Below are 21,956 nucleotides of genomic sequence, written 5' to 3' on the forward strand. Positions count from 1 at the left end.
CGGCTAATCTTCCAAGAGTCCAGAAATAAATTAAAACATTACAGAATACATTATATTACATTACAAAATAGTACATTGCATTTCAAAAAATACATTACAAATTGCACTGATGCTAAAAGACAACAGTGAGTATTACAGCGTAACAAAAATACCTATACCTCTAATCCTCTACTGTCTACTCATACAACCGCACACACTCACGCACACACAGGCAAACATGCACCGCCAAACACCTGGGTGGTTAGCCTGGTGGTCCACAACCAGGTCCTTGAGGGCGTTTCAGGTGGTCCCCAGCTAAATGATGGAGAGTTGGTATGCAAATCTAAAATTAAACCAAATGGACGACCCGTTCTCAAGAGTTAAATTATTGTTAAACATAATGCATTACTTAATTTTACTTAACGTTTGCCTGTTATCTCTTCTATGGTACCAACATCAATACATCATGGAATTGTGAACAAAACCTTCTACGTTTTGGGTCTGAGAGGCTAAATCTCAGGTGGTCTGTGGCTCAAATAAATAATGAACCTTGATATGGAAAGTGTTGAAAACCACTGCTTTACACCACTTCTACAAGTACTAACCCCCCCCCCCCCCCCCCCTTCCCTCTTCTCACCACCACCATGCAGTCTGAACGACCACCCTTCCCTTCCCTCCCTCCCCTACCTGCCTACCGCCCAACAATCATGGCCGCCTCCGGCCTGCTGCCCGACCAGTCCAGCGTCCTGAAGGAGGAGCTAACCTGTCCCGTGTGCCTGGACGTGTACCGCGACCCCCACCTGCTGCCCTGCGGACACAACTTCTGCCTGGCGTGCCTGCGCCGCCTCAAGCGCCAGGCCGAGCGCGGCCGCTTCCGCTGCCCCGAGTGCCGCGAGAGCCACCGATACACCATCTGCCTCCAGAAGAACTTCAAGGCAAGTTGAAGGAAGGAAACGGCTCTTCTATTCCTGGCGGTCTCCTTCCTCGACACAAAACATTTTGAGAACCGTCCACACTGATTTATCTCAGCGACTTTCAACTGATTATGAACCAGGGACCACCACCCTGACTAAGAACCTGGTGACCACTGTTGTGTTGGGTGGGGGGAAATGGGCGTGGTGTGGGGGGAAAAAAGCTTGAAATTAAATATTGATTGTTAGAGGGTTATTAGTAGGGCTGTCAAACGATATATTTTTTTTATCAGATTAATCACAGCTTAAAAAGTATTTAATCATGATTAATCACCATTCGAACTATGTCCAAAATATGCCATGTTTTTCTGTATATTGTTATATAATATGGAAAGAAGGGGGATATAGTGTACAGTATACATTTAACGTACGTATGCATTTATACATGTATGTTTACATTCTATATATAACAAAAAGTGTGGCAGGAGGTGTCTCTCGCCTGTCACCATGTGATTTGAGCCGCCGCTGCCTATGAAAACTGCAGAGTTTTATGGCAATAACCAATTTGTGTTTTTCCCCATTCAGATAGGGCTAGATAGTGCAGAGTGGATGGGATTATGAGGTGTACGTATGGGGAGGGTCATCCAAGCATGGATTAATTGAGTTAACATTTTTTATCTGATTAATTTCACAATTGAATTTACTCAGTTAATTGATTTTTGGACTTAAAGGTGTAGGAAATACTTTTATCATTTACCATTTTAGCATTTATATAGTGGTTGCAAATTTTAATTGATTGCCTGGGTCCCGTGGTGGGAGGTCTCGCTTTGGTGAATATTAAGTAGTTCTGGTCATTTGGTGGGGGTCATTTGTATTGTTGACCTACCATATAGAGCGTCGCAGTCCCGCCCCCTTTCAGAACGACGAGCGGCCCAGGAAATGATTCTCCGTTCATTTTCTCCATAGGCTTTTCAAAAAGTATATTTAAAGACGGTCACGCCGCGGACAAAGCCAACTCGGATCGTGACAAATCATGACAACAAACACGATATTTTGGGCCGATCAAATAATTAGTATTTAGAAAGGGGGAAAGCCTGCGACGCTCTATAGAGTTCAACTTTGACCCCTCTGTCACATGGAACTATGATTTGGTGCTGCTGCCGGTGTAGTGATACCTTTTCAGAAGACAACAATGTAGCTAAAACAAAATGACATTAAAAATACAACAAAATAGGTTGTTGAGATTAACCCTGTGTTCTCTATGCCTTTCAAAGCTGGCCAACATCGCGGAGGATTACCGCAAGAGAGGCAAGGCTGCGGCAGCCGCCGCCGTGGCGGCAGCAGCCGCTTCCTCCTCCTCTGCCGCCGCCGCCAGCTCCGCCCACGGGGCGGGACCCTCGTCTTCCTCCTCGTCCCATTGGGTGCAGCAGCAGCCTCTCAGGAACGCGTTAGCGGCAGTGCTGTGTGACTACTGTACCGCCGCGGCCGAGGCGCCGCATATGGTCGAGGCGCCGGAAGAGGCCCCGGGAGGACCCTCCTCCTCCACTTCCACGGACGACGGGTAAGGGCCGATTCATACTCCTGTTTCGGCGCTGTAGTGCCCAAATGATTTCGGCTCGTCAGAAATTTTCAGTAGCACCGAAGACGGTACCCCCCCCCCCCGAAACTCAAATGACGTCACATTGTAGGCTCCGAACCGACTTTTATTCGGCTCTAAAATAGGAGTATGAATCGGCCCTAAGGCAGGGCTTTCTCAAAGTTTGTGCCTTAGGTGGGGTTGGCGAAAGGATCTTTCTGTGTAGGAGTTTGCATGTTCTCCCCGTGTCCCCTAGGGTAGGTGCCCTCACAAAAACCATGCCGTAATCCTGGTCTCTAAACTGCCTCTAAAGTGTAGAGCCCAGGATTACATTAGATACCGGTAATTGACACTGGTGAAAAAAAAGGATAATTAAAGAAAAGTGGTACCTCAAGGGGTCAAGGGGTACCTCGGAACACGTTGCTAATATTTTGAATTTATCAATGTCACTTCATGACCGTAACATTTTTGTATTATTTCTTTTGAACGGTGCACACCGCTCCAATGAAGGGCAATGTATTGTGTGTGTCCCTATGTCCGTTTAGAATACGACTGTTTGTAGTGCGACCCATTGACCCCTTGCAGATGATTGCGGTCGCATTCAGGTCGCACACTGTTGAGCAGCCGGGCCATTCACAGCACTGAGCAGTCAGTTAATTGGGGTCGCATTCGACACACACACACACACACACACACACACACCCATTGACCACTGCAACACGCAACACACACACACACAGCCTGCACCGCTCGGTTCAAACAGGTGTGATTTGTTTAAAATAATATATATTATACTCTCAGATGATCGGCTCTTGGTTTAGCTATGATCCTAGATTACTGTTCCCATATGCCTTTGATGTACCTTGGTTGTCCTCCTTAAAAATGACCTTATTTGTAAATTGTAGGGACGTGGTGACCGCGGGCGCGTCCGTCGTCGTGTCTGCGCCTGCCGCCGCCGAGTGTCGCCCCCTGGCGGTGAAGATGTGTCTGAAGTGCGAGGTGTCCATGTGTCAGGAGCACGTCAAGCCGCACCTGGAGCTGCCGGCGTTCCGGGAGCACGTGCTGACCGACCCCATCGCCCCGGACGACTTCCGGAGGAGGAAGTGCCAGGAGCACGACGAGATATACAGGTCTTTTTTTATTTATTTTTATTTTCTTTGCACATTTAAAAACGACACATTTGAAACAATAACATTATTATAGGGTTGTGCAGGTGAGATTTAGTGTATTATAGGTTAATCTCACCTCATTTAACCCATTTAGACCTGACGTCGAAATTTATAAAAGGTCTTCTAAATCCTGACAGTTTTCTGTCAGGATTTGCGCCACAAGAAAAAACATAATGTTTAAAACACCAAAAGGGGTTCCTGCCCAAAATGGATTAACAACCAAAAATATACAAAAATCATTCAAATCAAACAGTTATTTGGGGAAAATAAATAATACAACAATGGATACACAGTATAAATGTAGAAAAAGTACATATTTGTAGATTTATTTTGTATATTGTGTGTGTGTGTGTGTGTGTGTGTGTGTGTGTGTGTATGTGTAAGAGTGGAAGACATTGAATTGATAGATTTGATTCTAAGCTTATATCTAAAATGATTTTGTGAAGTAGAGTATGAGATGATTGAGATCACAGTATAGCTGTTCCATAGTTGTACCTGGTGGAAAACTGACACAGACCAGTAGATAACTTGTCTCTCTTGTCTGTCTGTCTGTCAGTCAGTCTGTATTGAAATGCATACTAATGAATGAATACATTGTATTTATATTGTGCTTTTCCAAACAAAAGTGCTTTACAGACATGTAACAGCAAACATCAGAGAGAAAAAAATGAAAATAAAATAAAACAAAAGACAACATACACAAAAAAATAAAGAAAACAGCATTTGTAGTCAGCTGATAAAAAAATAATAATAATAGTTGAGCAATAAAATATTACCTAGGCCTTAGGAAAAACGTACAAATGAGTTCCAGAGCAAATGAGCCCGAGCCGCAGAAGCTCGGTCCCCCCCGGCATAATGATGATGATAATAAATTCTAAATACAAAGACGGGCTTTGTAAATCTGTCAGCTAATTTGCTATACTTGTCGCCACAGCTACTACTGCATGGACGAGAAGATGCTGGTGTGCAACGCCTGTGTCATCGAAGGAGGCCACAAGGAACACACCATAAAGACCCTGAAGAACACCATGAAAGATCTCAAGGTCTGCACACACACACACACACACACACACGTCACACACACACACAGTCACACACACACCCACGGTTCACGCGCACACACACACACACACACACACACACACACACACACACACACACACAAAGTTCCTTTCATACACTACACTCTCAGAACTGGGGGTCAGGCCTAATGCTTACTAAACTGCAGGTTCTTTAAAACCCATTTTGGGCGGGAACCCCTTTTGCTGTTTCAAACATTATGTTATAATTTAGCTATGGAAAAATAGCAGATCTACAAGCTCAAAGCGAATGTTTTTAACTCAGGTCTAAATGGGTTAAATTAAAACGTTTGACACCCATGTGATTTATAATGACCGAAATCACAACAGCAAAGGGCATGAAAAGTATCTCTAAATGGGTAAACCGTAAGAGAGAACACTGTGTTATTTAGCCTTGCTGCTCTGTTGTTCTCTGATCAGGTGACCCACGTTTTCATTGTTTGTTTTTTACACAATGACCACTGATGCCTCTGGCATCTGCATGAATGTGTGTGTGTGTGTGTGTGTGTGTGTGTGTGTGTGTGTGTGTGTGTGTGTGTGTGTGTGTGTGTGTGTGTGTGTGTGTGTGTGTGTGTGTGTGTGTGTGTGTGTGTGTGTGTGTGTGTGTGTGTGTGTGTGTGTGTGTGTGTGTGAGTGTGTGAATGACTAGTAATTCAATTGACTGTGTGAGAGAGGGAGGAAGAGTGTGAATGACTAGTAACAGAGAGGGGGAGAGATGCTCATGATGTCACATGGTTTTCCGGTTAGTTAAGCCCAATGCATTTATCTTAACCCTTTAAGACCTGAGGCTGATTCTACAAATGTCTTCTAAATCCTAACAGTTTTCTGAAAGCACATACAGTATGTTGCTGTATGAGAGCAGAGGTGCCGTTTTCATGTCAAGGACCACCCACAATTATATATGTATTTGGCCACAGACCTCCCATCTATAAATATTTGTTTTCAGGGAACACATTTTATTAAAAGTCCTTTTTCTTTTCTTATTAATATGCATTTGGCCATGGACCCACATCTGGAAAGACATTATGCCAGGGGCCACCATGAATGATTTGTGTATTTTTACCTTTTTCAAAATTATTATTCTAAAAATAAAATTCTAGATTTTTCAGAAATGCTTCAAAAATGGCAGACGTGAAAGCTCACAATGTGTCACATCACAAGCACCTTGTGGGCTGTGAGCTGATATGCTATTTTCAAATATCCAAAAGTATAAAATAGGGTTAAAGTGGTCTAAAGGACCCTTGGGGGTTCCCCCCCCCCCCACTGATTTAATCTCTCTCTTGTGTCCTCTGCTTATTTTCATCAACAGCAGGGGTCGCTGACTAGGCAGCTGAACAAAGTGGAGAGGAGGTACACCTGGGCAGAGAGGAAGCTCCAGGAGCAGAAGGAGAAGGAGAGACAGAACAGAGTAAGAAGACCTCATTTATATATGTGTTTTTTTAGTCTCTTCGATTGGAAACCTCTTATGTCCAAAACTGGTACTTTTCAAATCAAAGGTTACTTATCACTCGAATGCAATCGAGCCAGCAAGCTCGCCTGAAGCTCAGCCGACTGGCTGCGATTTGGAAACGCAGAGACGTTGGTCGCGTTCAGTCCTAACCGGCCATGTAAATCCCTTAACATCATATCAGTCTTAACCGGCCATGTAACTAAGTCAATATTGTCTTAACTGGTAATGCATTTCGGAGTGACGGGTGAGTCTTAACCGGCCACGTGTGTCTGACTATTGGTATGTCGGACTAACATATGCCCCCCCCCACCTACATATCCATTACCTGAAGGAGCAGCCTTTTACTGCAACTCCTCCTCCTCATTTGTGTAGAAATTCATGGAGGACTCGGAGGAGTGCACGAGCCGCCTGCGCGAAGAGATGCAGGTCATAGTGGACGGCTTCATCCTCCGGCTGCAGCACTGGACGCAGCTCCACTGCGACGCCAACGGGCCCGCCATCCTCAAGAACATCTCTCGCATCTGCCAGGACGAGGCGCGGCTCCAGGAGGTCCGAGTCGGCGTCGAGGGCCTCATGAGCGAGAACGACCCCTTTCGCTTCATTGAGGCAAGCAAAAGAATAATTATAATAACAATAATAACTAGAAAAAGTGCCCTTCCGGGCACAGGTCTCCACCAGGTTATCCACAGATCCGTGCAGTTAGAGGTAAAAACACTTTTCGGCCAGTTATAGCGCCACCTTGAGGCTGAGTTGAAATTGTTCATGTGGCATTTCGTCCTCGGCCTAGTGGGAATGTGGGTGCACAATTTCACGGAAATCACGCGATGTGTTCATGATTTGCAGCATTTTGTTTGAAACTGAGCACTCAACTGAGCAACTTTGGAAGCCAATCTTAACCAATCAGGATGGAGTGTGATAAATCTGAAAGACCCGTTTCGTTGAATGGCTCTAGAGAGACTGTGTACCAATTTGCGTGATGTTTGGACAAAATCTGTAGGTGTACTGTGCAAAAACTTGTTTTGCACAAAGCGGCCTCTTGGTGGCGCTATAACAGGCCGTTGTGGAAAGTTTGGGGCAGAGGTTCATCGTTGGCATCCAGGGAGTGTGTGTGCAAAATTTGGCATCGACCGGGTTAACGGTGAAGTTTTTGCACAAAGCGGCCTCTTGGTGGCGCTATAACAGGCCGTTGTGGAAAGTTTGGGGCAGAGGTTCATCGTTGGCATCCAGGGAGTGTGTGTGCAAAATTTGGCATCGACCGGGTTAACGGTGGGCGAGATTAGCCTGTCACGGACACACACACGGACGGACGGACGGACGGACGGACACACAAACGGACGGACGGAGTGCAAAACATACTCTCCCCACATGCCTTCGGCCTGGTGGAGACAATAAAATGCAAACCCTTTTTGCCAGACATCTAGGGATGGGACGATCGTTTATCACGATTAAAAAAAACCTTCGTAAAGATTTTAATTTAGGACACACTGTCATACAGTAGGCTCTTTTTGTCCACACTGCACAAATCAATTCCCCCAAAATAGACGATCTACAGGCTCCCCCCCCCTCCCCCCCCCCCCAGAATACTTAAGAGTATATATGAATAGAGAAGACACCCGAGTTCTCCTCCCATCCACTTGCATTAAGTTGCTCAAAAGCGCATGAGGCGATTTCACTCCTCCTTCCGTGTAGGAGTGCATTCTGGGATGGATTGGCCCCAAACACATGAACGCGCTGCCGTTGACTATCATTGTGCCGTTTGTGCGCGTTCACGTATGAAACATTCGTTCACGTGTCATGGCCCCAAACACATGAACGTGCGCAACGATAGTCAACAGACCAGCGCTGGCTCGAGCTGCAATACCAAATTCGGCCACTATGTCCATTTCGCCTCAGGGTTTCCTCCGGGTGCCGTCTCTATTCATATATACTCTAAGCCAGAATAGGGATGTCGGAAATTTGAGATTTAAAGGGATAGTTCCGTTTTTTTTTTAACTTATTAAGCTGTATGAAATACTTGCCAATAATATAGTGGTTGCAACTGTATTAATTGATTGCCAGAGTCCCGTGGTGGGAGTTCTGCTCTGGTTTTGGTGAAATATTAAGTAGTTCCGGTCATGTTGTGGGGGGCACACAGTAAAAGTAAATGGATCCACAAAATGAACCCCTCTATCACACGGAACTATGTTTTTTCTGTCCATATTTCACTACGCCCAAAAAATGTGATAGAGGGGTCAAAGTTGAACGAAAGGTGTGCTAATATTTTTGAAATAGGTCAACAATACAAATTACGTTGTGAATTAATTTACTTTTACTGCGTGGCCCCAGTGCACCCCACAAAATGACTAGAACTACTTTAATATTGACCAAAACCAGAGCACACTGGGACTCGGGCAATCAATTAAAGGTATATTCAGTGATTTCACTTAATTCAAATATCACTTATTTTTTTGTTTTGTTGTGATAATCCTCCCTACTATAGAGTGTGCTGGCCATATAAGGAGTTCCTCCCTGTCCCCAGTTAACCCCTGGGGGTCAAAAAACCTTAGGATTCGTTTTTGACTCTCTATCCTGATTGGACGAAAGGCTGGGTCCCACAGCCAAAAACGAAACCTAAGGTTTTTTGAGTGAAATCACTGAATATACCTTTAATATAGTTGCAACCACTATTAATGGCAAGTATTTCATATAGCTTAAGTTTAAAAACATCTGAACTATCCCTTTAAGCATATTTCGATTATCACAATAATATCGTTGATCGCAATAATCTTTGCTACAATAATCGTGATAATTTTGATATTGTCCCATCCCTGCTGTAACTCCCTTCTGCTTTCCTGACCAACTGAAGATAGAGATGCATGTTTTTCCATTATCCAACAGCCAGCCATGTGCAGTTATTTCGTGTTTTACGGGTTCGTTCAAATGAAATTATTAAAGATTGGCAATCTTTTATAAAAGGTTTTTGTACCTTGTTTTGTAACTTGTGTTATTGACCTTACTCTGCATTTGCCTCACCCTTATACTTTTCTCTGGGGAAGAACATCTGCTAAATATCTACATTTAAATAGACGATTACTGCATGGAATCAATGTAGTCACACGTGTCTGTATGTATTCTTTTTAGGCATACAAGACAACAGGAAAACAGTAAGTACTTTTATTTGTCTTCATGGCAATATAATCCCAGTAAAACGGGAGTAATTTGCTGTGTGTGTGTGTGTGTGTGTGTGTGTGTGTGTGTGTGTGTGTGTGTGTGTGTGTGTGTGTGTCATGCTGAATAATGATGATGGGGATGTTCGGGAGCTGGCTAGGACATAATAACTGACCTCACCTCTGTTAGAGCAACAGTGACCTACAGCGGCCTGTTGACACCTAAGGGTGCCCGGCAGAACCCTGTTGGATATGTTCCAACATCGGCAACAACCACTCTGGACTGGACTCAAACTCCAGGGGAAACTTGCTTGCCTGCCCCATGCTGAACATTCTGTTTCCCATTAATTTCTAAGGAACACTGCTCTCAATGAGGACATTATTACCTTTACAGTAAAAGCCAGGTTACAGATCCTTCCCACCAAACTCAACTTTCCCTCTGGTTTCCCTCCACACATGCACCTCATTGCTAGCCGCTCCTCCAGACCGTCATAGAGCTAGGCTACAGGTGCAATCTACTTGTGTTTATCTTCGGCGGCCTAGGACATGCACATAGTTTGGTTGTAAGAGGCTTCCTTCCAACAACTTGGGATGCAAAAAAAGCAGCTAAACGGCTTGCAAAATTCTGTGCCAATCTGTAGCCGCCAAATATGGCGAAGACACTGTTACTTGTACTCCTGAAGGGTGTGTGGGTATTTGTCTGGGATTTGCTGATTGCATTCTGTACAGCACCTTGTAAATATTTGTGTCCTTGTATGTATTGTAAATATAATTATTCATAATATAATTGTTATACTGCATATAAGAAAGTATGTTGTTCAGTATATCTGACTGCTTGTATTGACTGATTAAAAATATGCTGTTGTGCATGTTTATAGAAAAGTGTGATGCATCGTGGAATCTAATCGCAATCAGATTGCATCCTGAGGGCAGTGCCGATGCACACCTCTAGTGCCTGAAGCCGAAAAACGTTGATGTACTTTAGGCTTATGGTTAAAATGCAAAAAAAACATGGCATTCATAAAGTGTGTGTGTGTGTGTGTGTGTGTGTGTCCATCCTTAGGTGCCGCCGACAGCTGCGAAAGTCCCTGTTTTACCCTGAATACATTAACACGGAGACGGATGTTCTGGGAGTCCAGATGGAAGAGGAGATGAGGAAAGTGCTGGAAGCAGAGCTCCACTCTCCCATAATCACTGCAATCGATTCATTGTGTAAGAAGACGGATACTTTTTCAATTCTGTTAGGCTGCAACTAACTGTTATTTCCTTTCATAAAAGACGGTCCTTGAATCCTTATATTAAGAGGTTTTTTTTTAAAGCCTGGAGTCAAACCAGCCAGGCTCTTAGTGAATCATAACAATAAAACAAATTAATTTTCATTCAAATAATAGGAAATAAAAGTGTGTGTACATAATGTTAAGAATGAAGGAACTACTTTTCCCATGAGCCTTTGCACATAACATTTCCCGTGATTCTAGCCAGCCACGGTCCCAGCCTTAAGGCCTATTCATAGTCTGGATTTTCGGTGGTGAGGTGACCACCGCTCCGGTGGTGAGCTGACCACCGGAGCTGAAATAACGTTGGGCGGTGGTGAGTAAAAACAGAGAGAAGGGCTGGAGCGGTGGCGGTCGTTTGCTATTCACCACGGCTCGTGACGTCATGTTGTAGTTCGGTGGTCACCTAACCACCGAAAATCCAGACTATGTATGAGCCTTTACTCACCTGCGAAGAGAAAAGCCTGGTCACAACCTAAGGCAGAGAAGGTATCGGCGGAAGTTCGGACCGGAAAATCTGTCAGATTTTTTTCTTGTTTCATTCACAGAGAATGTAGACTGATTTGTAAAGCGTCAACGTCATTTCCTTGAGCTGTACTTCCGCCAAAATCCTGCAACTTCCACCCCCCAAAAAATGATACCGTCTACAGCGTAGTTCTTGCCCAACGTGGATTCTAGCCAAAACGATTGGGTAGCAATTTAAATAAATTAATACTTTTTTTTCCCTTAATTTTTATCCCACAATTTTGTAACCCATTATTCACTCTAATGTGATCCTGGGTTCTACACACCCTCCGCCAACCTGGGGAGAGCAACGGACTTGAACTAATGCTTCCTTCATGCATGAGTGTCCAAGTCGCCCGTTTACACCTGACAGGGGGGGGGGAGTTTCCCTGGTTGAAATTAATACACTTTTAAGCATTAGTTAATAAATACTTAATTCATCATGAATTAATACTTTCTAAAACATTCATGCGTTACTAAGCACTAAACAATTACTTTTAAACTTTAATTGTCTGAATTATTATTATTGTTTTTGTGATTTGTATTTTTTAAAGGTAATTTTCCAGTGCTGGAAGAGGAAGAGGAGCAAGAGGAGAACGAGGAAGAGGGCGAGGAGGAGGAGGAGGAGGAGGACGATGATGATGACCTGGATGACAGCAGCGAAGAGGAGGAGGAGGACGACATGAGGAGCGACGACGAAGAGGAGCTGGCAGAGGAGCAAGGTTATAATAGTTTGGGATTTTTCATTTTAGTTTAGTTTTAGTTCACTTTGACATTTAACCTGGACCTGAAACATATCTGTTGGTTATATCTTAGGTTTTTACCACCTCAGCCATTATTTTAATAGAAGACCTACAAGCTTGTAGAGCAGATCTGCTATTTTTGAAAAATCTTTGATATTCTTTCACAGCGGACGTTTTTAATTTAAATATTTGCTTCTGGGGGTCCCTGGAACCATAGACATATAAAGGTAGTCGGTAGACGCCTCTTCCGGCTCTGGGGCGTTTGTATCTCGAGGGAAGGCAACATGGAGGCAAGCTTTCCCGAGATTCCTTGCAAGGCATCGGGTAGGGGACGGAAGGGGACGTTTCCCAGCGGCACTGGCTTTGGCAATATTAACGGAAGTCCTGGGAAAGACGTGCTGTGCTTGGCCAGTAGTCGCTTGAGTGGCAGTGACGCAGCCTGCAGCACTTCGCTTGACTTCCTCCTCCCGTTGGAGAAAATAAAAATAAAGGCTTTCGCCTTTATTTTATATTTTTTATGAAGGGACAGACAGTAGGCTGACAGGAAATGGGGAGAGAGATGGGGGGGAAGACATGCAGTAAAGGCCGTCTGGATCGGGAGTTGAACCCGCGGCACACTGCCAGACTGGATTACCAACCAAGGTGCCTGGACCACTGAACCATGGCCCAGGCCCATCTATTATTTGTTAATGTCTATGGCTGGAACAGCATTTTCAGATGGGGGGGTCTGCGGACAAATTCGGCGGGTCCTTGACATGAAAACGTTTGAGCTCCATGTTTTTCAGGATTTAGAAGACATTTCGCAGAATGTGGTCAGTAGGTCTTAATGGGTTAAAACTAATCAGTTGGTTAGTTTTAATTTGTTTCTAGATTTGATTATTATAATGTTTAATATTTCTATTTTAGTTTTATTGTTAGGTTTTTTGTTTTTTTTTACACTTTTGGTCATATGTATTAATTAGTTTTGGTTAATTATAATAACCTTGCAGAGGAGGAGGAGGAGGAGGAGGAAGGACAGGACCAGAGCGAGTCTGCTGACGACGTGTACAGCCCAGAGGGTGAGGAGGAGGAGGAGGAGGAAGAGGAGGAGTTAGGAGAAGAGGAGGAGGAGGAGGACGACGAGGATGAAGTGATAATGCCAGCTAGGGTTTCCAGACCGTAGCTTAATTTGTTTTTTTGGCACGTTTTTCATTTATTCTTTTCTGCAACTCTCTGGCTGATTATACTGACGCTATAATCATTCGTGTTAATAGGGCTGGGCAATAAACAGACAGAATCAAATATTATAATTTTTTACCAATTCTCTATCTCTATCGATATTATGATAATGATCATATTATTTTGTCAGTATTCTTTTATACTATTCTTTTCCAAAAATATCGAAAAAGCAAATCTACAGGCTCAAAAACATGTGAGCCTGTAGGACGGCTATTTTAGCTGTTTTTGACAATTTGACATATTTGACGAATGCGATTCAAGTGACATAACACTTATGCCATATCACACAAAAATCCCAGATGATATCGATATAATATGAATATATTGCCCAGCCCTGTCCTATAAAACTGGAATGTTGCATATAAAGCAAATTAAAACGGCCACTGACACTTCCCCCCCCCCCCCCCCCTTTTTGCCTCAAAACCTCCAACATGTATTTTTATAGAACATTTAATATTCGGGAGCCGAAACACATTTTGCACAGACGGCACTATCTAGTGTGAACCTCTTTAATGTACGATATTGCTGTGTATAATGGTGCTGCCTTTACTGCTATGTGTACTGCTGTTTGTATTGGGCAATATTTGCTTGAGCAGAATGTTGACGAGGGTGCGGTGAACTTTGTTTTGTTGTCCAGGGGGCTGAAATGCTTCAAGGTAAATCTTGAGTTTTGCTGCATGCTTGAATGCATCTGAACCACTTCAAAAGTCCTCTTTTCTGAAATCCCATGTTGCTGTATTATATATCATTGCTGTCAGGCAGGAACCTCTTATCTCCACATTTTAACTTTTGTAGTGTTTTTCCTGTAAATGAATACCCTACTTGATCATACTACAGTGTCCCACAAAAGTAGCAGATCTACAAGCTCAAAACGTGGCTTGAAATGACACGTTTGGAGCTTTGTACGGTAGATCTGCTACGTTTGCTATTTTTGAATCCTGAAAAGTAAGTGGACATATGAGGTTTCCACCCGACAGAGTTTAAACAGGTTACCGGTATGCCCAATTCATACTTTGCAGCGCGCGCACAAAACAGACTACCTACAAGCTCGTAGCTTGGCTGTTTTTGGGCACACAATGCCGTCACGTGATATGCGCATCATCTATGAGCATTACTCATTAGCCATGGGAAATTGATTAAGAAAACAATTACTGAGGGTTTAAACTGGGTTTTGTTTACAATGTTCATGTACAATCCCCAGATTTGTTGTAATTTCACCATTTGATGGCCATTTTAATAATACATGTAGTTTTCCTATACGTTTTGATTTCAACATGACGGGCACCTTGATGATGATCATATGGTGCAAAAAGTCTGGTAGGATAGAACAGTGGTTCTCAACCTGACAGTGAAGTGACATGGACTTGACAATTCAAGGACTTCCAATGAAAATGTCATACCTCAATGCCAAATTATATAAGAAAGAAGCAAAAGAAAAAGGCCTATATCCATGCTCACAAGTCACAATGCCTGAAAAGGCTGAGAACCACTGTGATAGAAAACCAGCAGTATGTTCACCGAGGACCATTATTTATTTGGGTTCCCCCGAGCCAAGGACCAATCTTGGAAGAAGTCTGATGTACACTGGTACAGGTTTGATTTATATTGCATACGTGTAGTTGCAGACTGCAAACCAAAGACTTAAACATGTGCACCACACCGCACATGTACTATATGTATATTGGGAAAAGACATTAATATATATAAATAGGTTGCGCTGCATTTTCTGTATAGTAACCTAATATAGTTCACTTGCAGTTTATACGACGTGACTCTGTTGTGCTAAAAAAAAAAAAACTCATTGAATGTGTTAAAGGCCAACCTAGGCAGAATTTGAATCTGAATCCTTTCTTTGGAATTTTTTACAACGCATTCTGTACTAACGTGTTTGTTGTGTCTACAAGATAAGATGCTGGAAAATGTCCACCAGCTAAGTTGTTATGGCACGCACACATCAATACAGTACGTAGGCTAGCAGAGATTTTTCAGGACAGGGAAGATTTGTGTGTTTAATGAACGATAGAATTCTGGTTTAAAAACCTGCCAAGTTGCCCTTTTAACTTATGTCTTTGATGTGTTTCTATGCAGAGTTAAGATATTCTGTAAAGTTTTAGGTGAGGTGGTGGGAAGTTTGCACTTTATTACAAATATTCTATGATGTTTAGATTACAAATATTTGAATGTTCTCATTGCTTAATTATGTGATTTTTGAATAATTTAATAAAGCCTGTTGTGTTCAAATAATTACTTGGTCCAGTCAGTCCTTAAAATATGGAAAAAATAACCTACAGTTTACACAAAGTACTAACAAGTAAATGCCAGTTAAATACATAACACACACACAACCGAATCAGAGTGAAATAAAATGGAATAAGCAAACTTTAAAAGCAGGAGTAGTTTGTGGAAGCTAGGTGGGATGATAACCAGCCAGGGACGCACATCACAAACTAAAACATTGGACTTCTGTGGGCAGCTTGCCTTGCATCCTTGGTGTTGCACTACTGCCACCTTCTGGATTTATACAACAATGTCCAGTGAGTGATGGTCTCAGATGTTTCCCCAACCATGGACAAATACATTAGGCCTATAGTCTTTTCTCTCCCGAAACTATCAATTACTTCCTGCCTTGTCACAGTTTCTGATGAATTGAAAATGGAGGACCCTTACGTAAACAAGTCTTAATAGTGCTTTTCTGAGTTATTTAACTTAAACGCCCAATGCATTCTCTATGGCAATAGCACAAACTTTGGCATGCTACTAGTCCTACATACTTACACCTAGCAACCCCATTCTAGCCTACTTAGGTTAATCTTACAGTGGACATGTTTGCCTGAAAAGGAATCTTTGAAATGTTTCATAGTTTTAGAAATATAGTGCTTTCAAATTTACAATGGGGCTCAATGGCAAAAATGATGAAAAACGGCGTGCTATAGTATGCCGTACGATATGGTCCAAAATGATGAAAAACGAGGATAAAAAAAAAATCAAAAGACGATGGGCTATAACCCATCGTTTTTTTTCATTTTTTCATTTTTTCCAAATCCTCAAAAATGATGAAAAACGGCGTGCTACAGTATAGTATGCCGTACAATATGGGCTATAGCCGATATCCTCGCGGCGGTGTATGAGAATGGGTGTTGCGGAGGATGAGAGCATTCCTCTCATCCTCCGCAACACAATGCATTCTCTATGGCAATAGCACAAACTTTGGCATGCTACTAGTCCTACATACTTACACCTAGCAACCCCATTCTAGCCTACTTAGGTTCATCTTACGGTGGACATGTTTGCCCGAAAAGGAATCTTTGAAATGTTTCATAGTTTTAGAAATATAGTGCTTTCAAATTTGAGACATTTAACATTGGGCTCAATGGCAGCTCTATAGGCACGTCAAAAGTCACTTTCACCTAGAAACTCGATTCACACTTTTTATTATTCAGCTTACTGTGGAGACACATGCTGGAACTTTTTTTTATTTTTATGTTTTGTAGTTTATGAGTTATTTAACTTAAACGCCCAATGCATTCTCTATGGCAATAGCACAAACTTTGGCATGCTACTAGTCCTACATACTTACACCTAGCAACCCCATTCTAGCCTACTTAGGTTCATCTTACGGTGGACATGTTTGCCTGAAAAGGAATCTTTGAAATGTTTCATAGTTTTAGAAATATAGTGCTTTCAAATTTGAGACATTTAACATTGGGCTCAATGGCAGCTCTATAGGCACGTCAAAAGTCACTTTCACCTAGAAACTTGATTCACACTTTTTATTATTCAGCTTACTGTGGAGACACATGCTGGAACTTTTTTTTATTTTTATGTTTTGTAGTTTATGAGTTATTTAACTTAAACGCCCAATGCATTCTCTATGGCAATAGCACAAACTTTGGCATGCTACTATTCCTACATACTTACACCTAGCAACCCCATTCTAGCCTACTTAGGTTCATCTTACGGTGGACATGTTTGCCTGAAAAGGTATCTTTGAAATGTTTCATAGTTTTAGAAATATAGTGATTTCAAATTTGAGACATTTAACATTGGGCTCAATGGCAGCTCTATAGGCACGTCAAAAGTCACTTTCACCTAGAAACTCGATTCACACTTTTTATTATTCAGCTTACTGTGGAGACACATGCTGGAACTTTTTTTTATTTTTATGTTTTGTAGTTTATGAGTTATTTAACTTAAACGCCCAATGCATTCTCTATGGCAATAGCACAAACTTTGGCATGCTACTAGTCCTACATACTTACACCTAGCAACCCCATTCTAGCCTACTTAGGATCATCTTACGGTGGACATGTTTGCCTGAAAAGGAATCTTTGAAATGTTTCATAGTTTTAGAAATATAGTGCTTTCAAATTTACAATGGGGCTCAATGGCAAAAATGATGAAAAACGGCGTGCTATAGTATGCCGTACGATATGGTCCAAAATGATGAAAAACGAGGATACGTTTTTTTTCAAAAATTCAAAAAACGATGGGCTATAACCCATCGTTTTTTTTTATTTTTTTCATTTTTTTCAAATCCTCAAAAATGATGAAAAACGGCGTGCTATAGTATGCCGTACGATATGGGCTATAGCCCAATGTCCAAAATGATGAAAAACGAGGATAAAAAAAAATTCAAAAATTCAAAAAACGATGGGCTATAACCCATCGTTTTTTTCATTTTTTCATTTTTTTCAAATCCTCAAAAATGATGAAAAACGGTGTGCTATAGTATGCCGTACGATATGGGCTATAGCCCATGGTCCAAAATGATGAAAAACGAGGATTAAATATTTTTTCAAAAATTCAAAAAACGATGGGCTATAACCCATCGTTTTTTTCATTTTTTTCAAATCCTCAAAAATGATGAAAAACGGCGTGCTATAGTATGCCGTACGATATGGGCTATAGCCCATTGTCCAAAATGATGAAAAACGAGGATTAATTTTTTTTTCAAAAATTCAAAAAACGATGGGCTATAACCCATCGTTTTTTTCATTTTTTCATTTTTTTCAAATCCTCAAAAATGATGAAAAACGGCGTGCTATAGTATGCCGTACGATATGGGCTATAGCCCATGGTCCAAAATGATGAAAAACGAGGATTAAAAGAAAAAAATCAAAAATTCAAAAAACGATGGGCTATAACCCATCGTTTTTTTCATTTTTTCATTTTTTTCAAATCCTCAAAAATGATGAAAAACCGCGGGCTATAGTATGCCGTACGATATGGGCTATAGCCCATTGTCCAAAATGATGAAAAACGAGGATTCTTTTTTTTTTCAAAATTTCAAAAAACGATGGGCTATAACCCATTGTTTTTTTCATTTTTTCATTTTTTTCAAATCCTCAAAAATGATGAAAAACGGCGTGCTATAGTATGCCGTACGATATGGGCTATAGCCCATTGTCCAAAATGATGAAAAACGAGGATTAAAAAAAGAATCAAAAATTCAAAAAACTATGGGCTATAACCCATCGTTTTTTTTATTTTTTCATTTTTTTCAAATCCTCAAAAATGATGAAAAACGGCGTGCTATAGTATGCCGTACGATATGGGCTATAGCCCATTGTCCAAAATGATGAAAAACGAGGATTAAAAAGAAATTCAAAAATTCAAAAAACGATGGGCTATAACCCATCGTTTTTTTCATTTTTTCATTTTTTTCAAATCCTCAAAAATGATGAAAAACGGCGTGCTATAGTATGCCGTACGATATGGGCTATAGCCCATTGTCCAAAATGATGAAAAACGAGGATTAAAAAAAAATTCAAAAATTCAAAAAACCATGGGCTATAACCTATCGTTTTTGTCATTTTTTCATTTTTTCAAATCCTCAAAAATGATGATAAACGGTTGGGGCTTATGTCTGAAAGAACCCTGTCCAGCTAACCTTTTCCCATGAAAATGTCGATTAAAAAAAAGGTGAAAATGATTAAACAAATATACTATAGTGTGTAGTTTTTTCATTGTCAAAAGTCAAGAAAATGACATTGCCATTGTCCAGGATTATAATCGGGCTCCAGTATGCAAATACACAGACTATCCTGTCAGATGATGTACCAAAATGCATTGCTATTTTATTTTTAAACGTTTGACCTAATTCTCATCTGTAAAACCTTACGTGGACAGGGTTCTTTCAAACATAACCCCCGACCGTTACATCTCAGGTAGCCTGACCTAAGCAGAGACATTTCTGGTCTAGAGGGGCGGGTCGCGCCTCAGAAATGCGCGCACCCTGATTGGATCTCATCGATCTGTCCGTCACCCCCGGCCCCTCCTCTCCCCCCTAGTGCAGCGCTACGTCACATCATTTAGAGCGACGCCCACCCGGAAGGGTTGACTCCCACTTTTAGACTGGTTCAGCCCACGGCTTTTTCCAGGCTTTCATCTTTCGCGCAGACGAAATGAAAGCCTGGGTATCGAGGCTACATCTCAGGAAACAGGGGGAGAGAGCACCGTCTCCCGATGGTCCTTCCCAGCACCTTGACGTCATGACATGGGACTTGAACCTGCCAACTGTCTGTAGCAGAGGCAACGGGTCAAGCGCTCCACACCATTGGGCCAAGGCACCTTGGGGCATTCAGGAGATTTCTCCTGGTGCTTTTGAGTTAAACAGAGCTAGAATGTTTAAACAGTACTGCTTCGGATCATGTTAAAAGCACCATCGTCCCCGAGGTGGATTCGAACCAACAACCTCTTGGTTTACAGCCAAGCGCACTAGTCCACAGCTCCACACAAGGCTGTTGAGTGTTGAAGAAAAAGTGTGTGTATTGAATATGGATTCGGAGTCCCAGGGGCTTTACTATCTGAAGGCTAACATACAAAAGATCGCTTCAACAGTACAAAGAGGCAGATGTTACTGAGTGATGGTGTAGTAGGGGTTATTCAGCACAGAGAGTTCATGTTCAAATCCCACTCTTCCTAAAGTTTAATGCTAGAGTTATTGAGCTTCATTTACTGCTATTCTAGCAGTGGCTCACAGCCTCAGCCTCAGCCTCCTTTTAACCTCGTTTTTCATCATTTTTGACCATGGGCTATAGCCCATACCGTACGGCATACTATAGCACGCCGTTTTTCATCATTTTTGAGGATTTGAAAAAAATGAAAAAAATAAATAAACATGGGTTATAGCCCATCGTTCTTTGAATTTTTGATTTTTTTTTTAACCTCGTTTTTCATCATTTTTGACCATGGGCTATAGCCCATATCGTACGGCATACTATAGCACGCCGTTTTTCATCATTTTTGAGGATTTGAAAAAAATGAAAAAAAAAAAAACATGGGTTATAGCCCATCGTTTTTTGAATTTTTGAAAAAAAAAATTAACCTCGTTTTTCATCATTTTTGACCATGGGCTATAGCCCATACCGTACGGCATACTATAGCACGCCGTTTTTCATCATTTTTGAGGATTTGAAAAAAATGAAAAAAAAAAAAAAACATGGGTTATAGCCCATCGTTTTTTGAATTTTTGAAAAAAAAAGTTTACCTCGTTTTTCATCATTTTTGACCATGGGCTATAGCCCATACCGTACGGCATACTATAGCACGCCGTTTTTCATCATTTTTGAGGATTTGAAAAAAATGAAAAAAAAAAAAAAAACATGGGTTATAGCCCATCGTTTTTTGAATTTTTGAATTTTTTTTTTAACCTCGTTTTTCATCATTTTTGACCATGGGCTATAGCCCATACCGTACGGCATACTATAGCACGCCGTTTTTCATCATTTTTGAGGATTAAAAAAAAAAAAAAAAAAAAAAAAAAACATGGGTTATAGCCCATCGTTTTTTGAATTTTTGGAGAAAAAAAAATTACCTCGTTTTTCATCATTTTTGACCATGGGCTATAGCCCATACCGTACGGCATACTATAGCACGCCGTTTTTCATCATTTTTGAGGATTTAAAAAAAAAAAAAAAAAAAAAAAAACATGGGTTATAGCCCATCGTTTTTTGAATTTTTGAAAAAAAAAATTAACCTCGTTTTTCATGATTTTTGACCATGGGCTATAGCCCATACCGTACGGCATACTATAGCACGCCGTTTTTCATCATTTTTGAGGATTTGAAAAAAATGAAAAAAAAAAAAAACATGGGTTATAGCCCATCGTTTTTTGAATTTTTGAATTTTTTTTTAACCTCGTTTTTCATCATTTTTGACCATGGGCTATAGCCCATACCGTACGGCATACTATAGCACGCCGTTTTTCATCATTTTTGAGGATTTGAAAAAAATGAAAAAAAAAAAAAAACATGGGTTATAGCCCATCGTTTTTTGAATTTTTGAAAAAAAAAATTAACCTCGTTTTTCATCATTTTTGACCATGGGCTATAGCCCATACCGTACGGCATACTATAGCACGCCGTTTTTCATCATTTTTGAGTAAAAAAAAAAAAAAAAAACATGGGTTATAGCCCATCGTTTTTTGAATTTTTGGAGAAAAAAAAAATTACCTCGTTTTTCATCATTTTTGACCATGGGCTATAGCTCATACCGTACGGCATACTATAGCACGCCGTTTTTCATCATTTTTGAGGATTTGAAACAAAAAAAAAACATGGGTTATAGCCCATCGTTTTTTGAATTAAAAAAAAAAAAAATTTACCTCGTTTTTCATCATTTTTGACCATGGGCTATAGCCCATACCGTACGGCATACTATAGCACGCCGTTTTTCATCATTTTTGAGGATTTGAAAAAAAAGAAAAAAAAAAAAAACATGGGTTATAGCCCATCGTTTTTTGAATTTTTGAATTTTTTTTTTAACCTCGTTTTTCATCATTTTTGACCATGGGCTATAGCCCATACCGTACGGCATACTATAGCACGCCGTTTTTCATCATTTTTGAGGATTAAAAAAAAAAAAAAAAAAAAAAAAACATGGGTTATAGCCCATCGTTTTTTGAAT

At 41.1% G+C, this 21,956-nt stretch overlaps 2 protein-coding genes across 2 annotated transcripts in view; both read left to right on the plus strand.

Annotated features, from left to right (window-relative positions):
• Nucleotides 1-686: 686 nt before the first annotated feature.
• Nucleotides 687-11,911, plus strand: LOC310875605 (E3 ubiquitin/ISG15 ligase TRIM25; the record flags this gene model as incomplete). The annotated part of the gene is made up of 9 exons (XM_083788896.1): nt 687-914; nt 2,165-2,451; nt 3,372-3,596; nt 4,570-4,678; nt 6,024-6,122; nt 6,537-6,842; nt 9,285-9,307; nt 10,374-10,522; nt 11,643-11,911. The coding sequence occupies 9 exons, from the start codon at nt 687-689 to the stop codon at nt 11,843-11,845; spliced, it is 1,629 nt and encodes a 542-aa protein (XP_083645022.1). The 3' UTR covers nt 11,846-11,911.
• A 204-nt stretch (nt 11,912-12,115) lies between these two features.
• The window catches only part of LOC310875606 (serine protease 33-like), a gene marked incomplete at both ends in the record, with an annotated part of 108,977 nt that continues 99,136 nt past the window's right edge, over nt 12,116-21,956 (plus strand). Inside the window, 2 exons of the mRNA XM_083788897.1 lie at nt 12,116-12,260; nt 12,821-12,889. Of these exons, the coding sequence (XP_083645023.1) occupies nt 12,116-12,260; nt 12,821-12,889 (214 nt within the window). The remainder of the gene's footprint in view (nt 12,261-12,820; nt 12,890-21,956) is intronic.

This window comes from Protomyctophum parallelum (genome assembly GCF_964188405.1).
Source record: "Protomyctophum parallelum genome assembly, chromosome: 18".
Taxonomy (NCBI): Eukaryota; Metazoa; Chordata; class Actinopteri; order Myctophiformes; family Myctophidae; genus Protomyctophum; species Protomyctophum parallelum.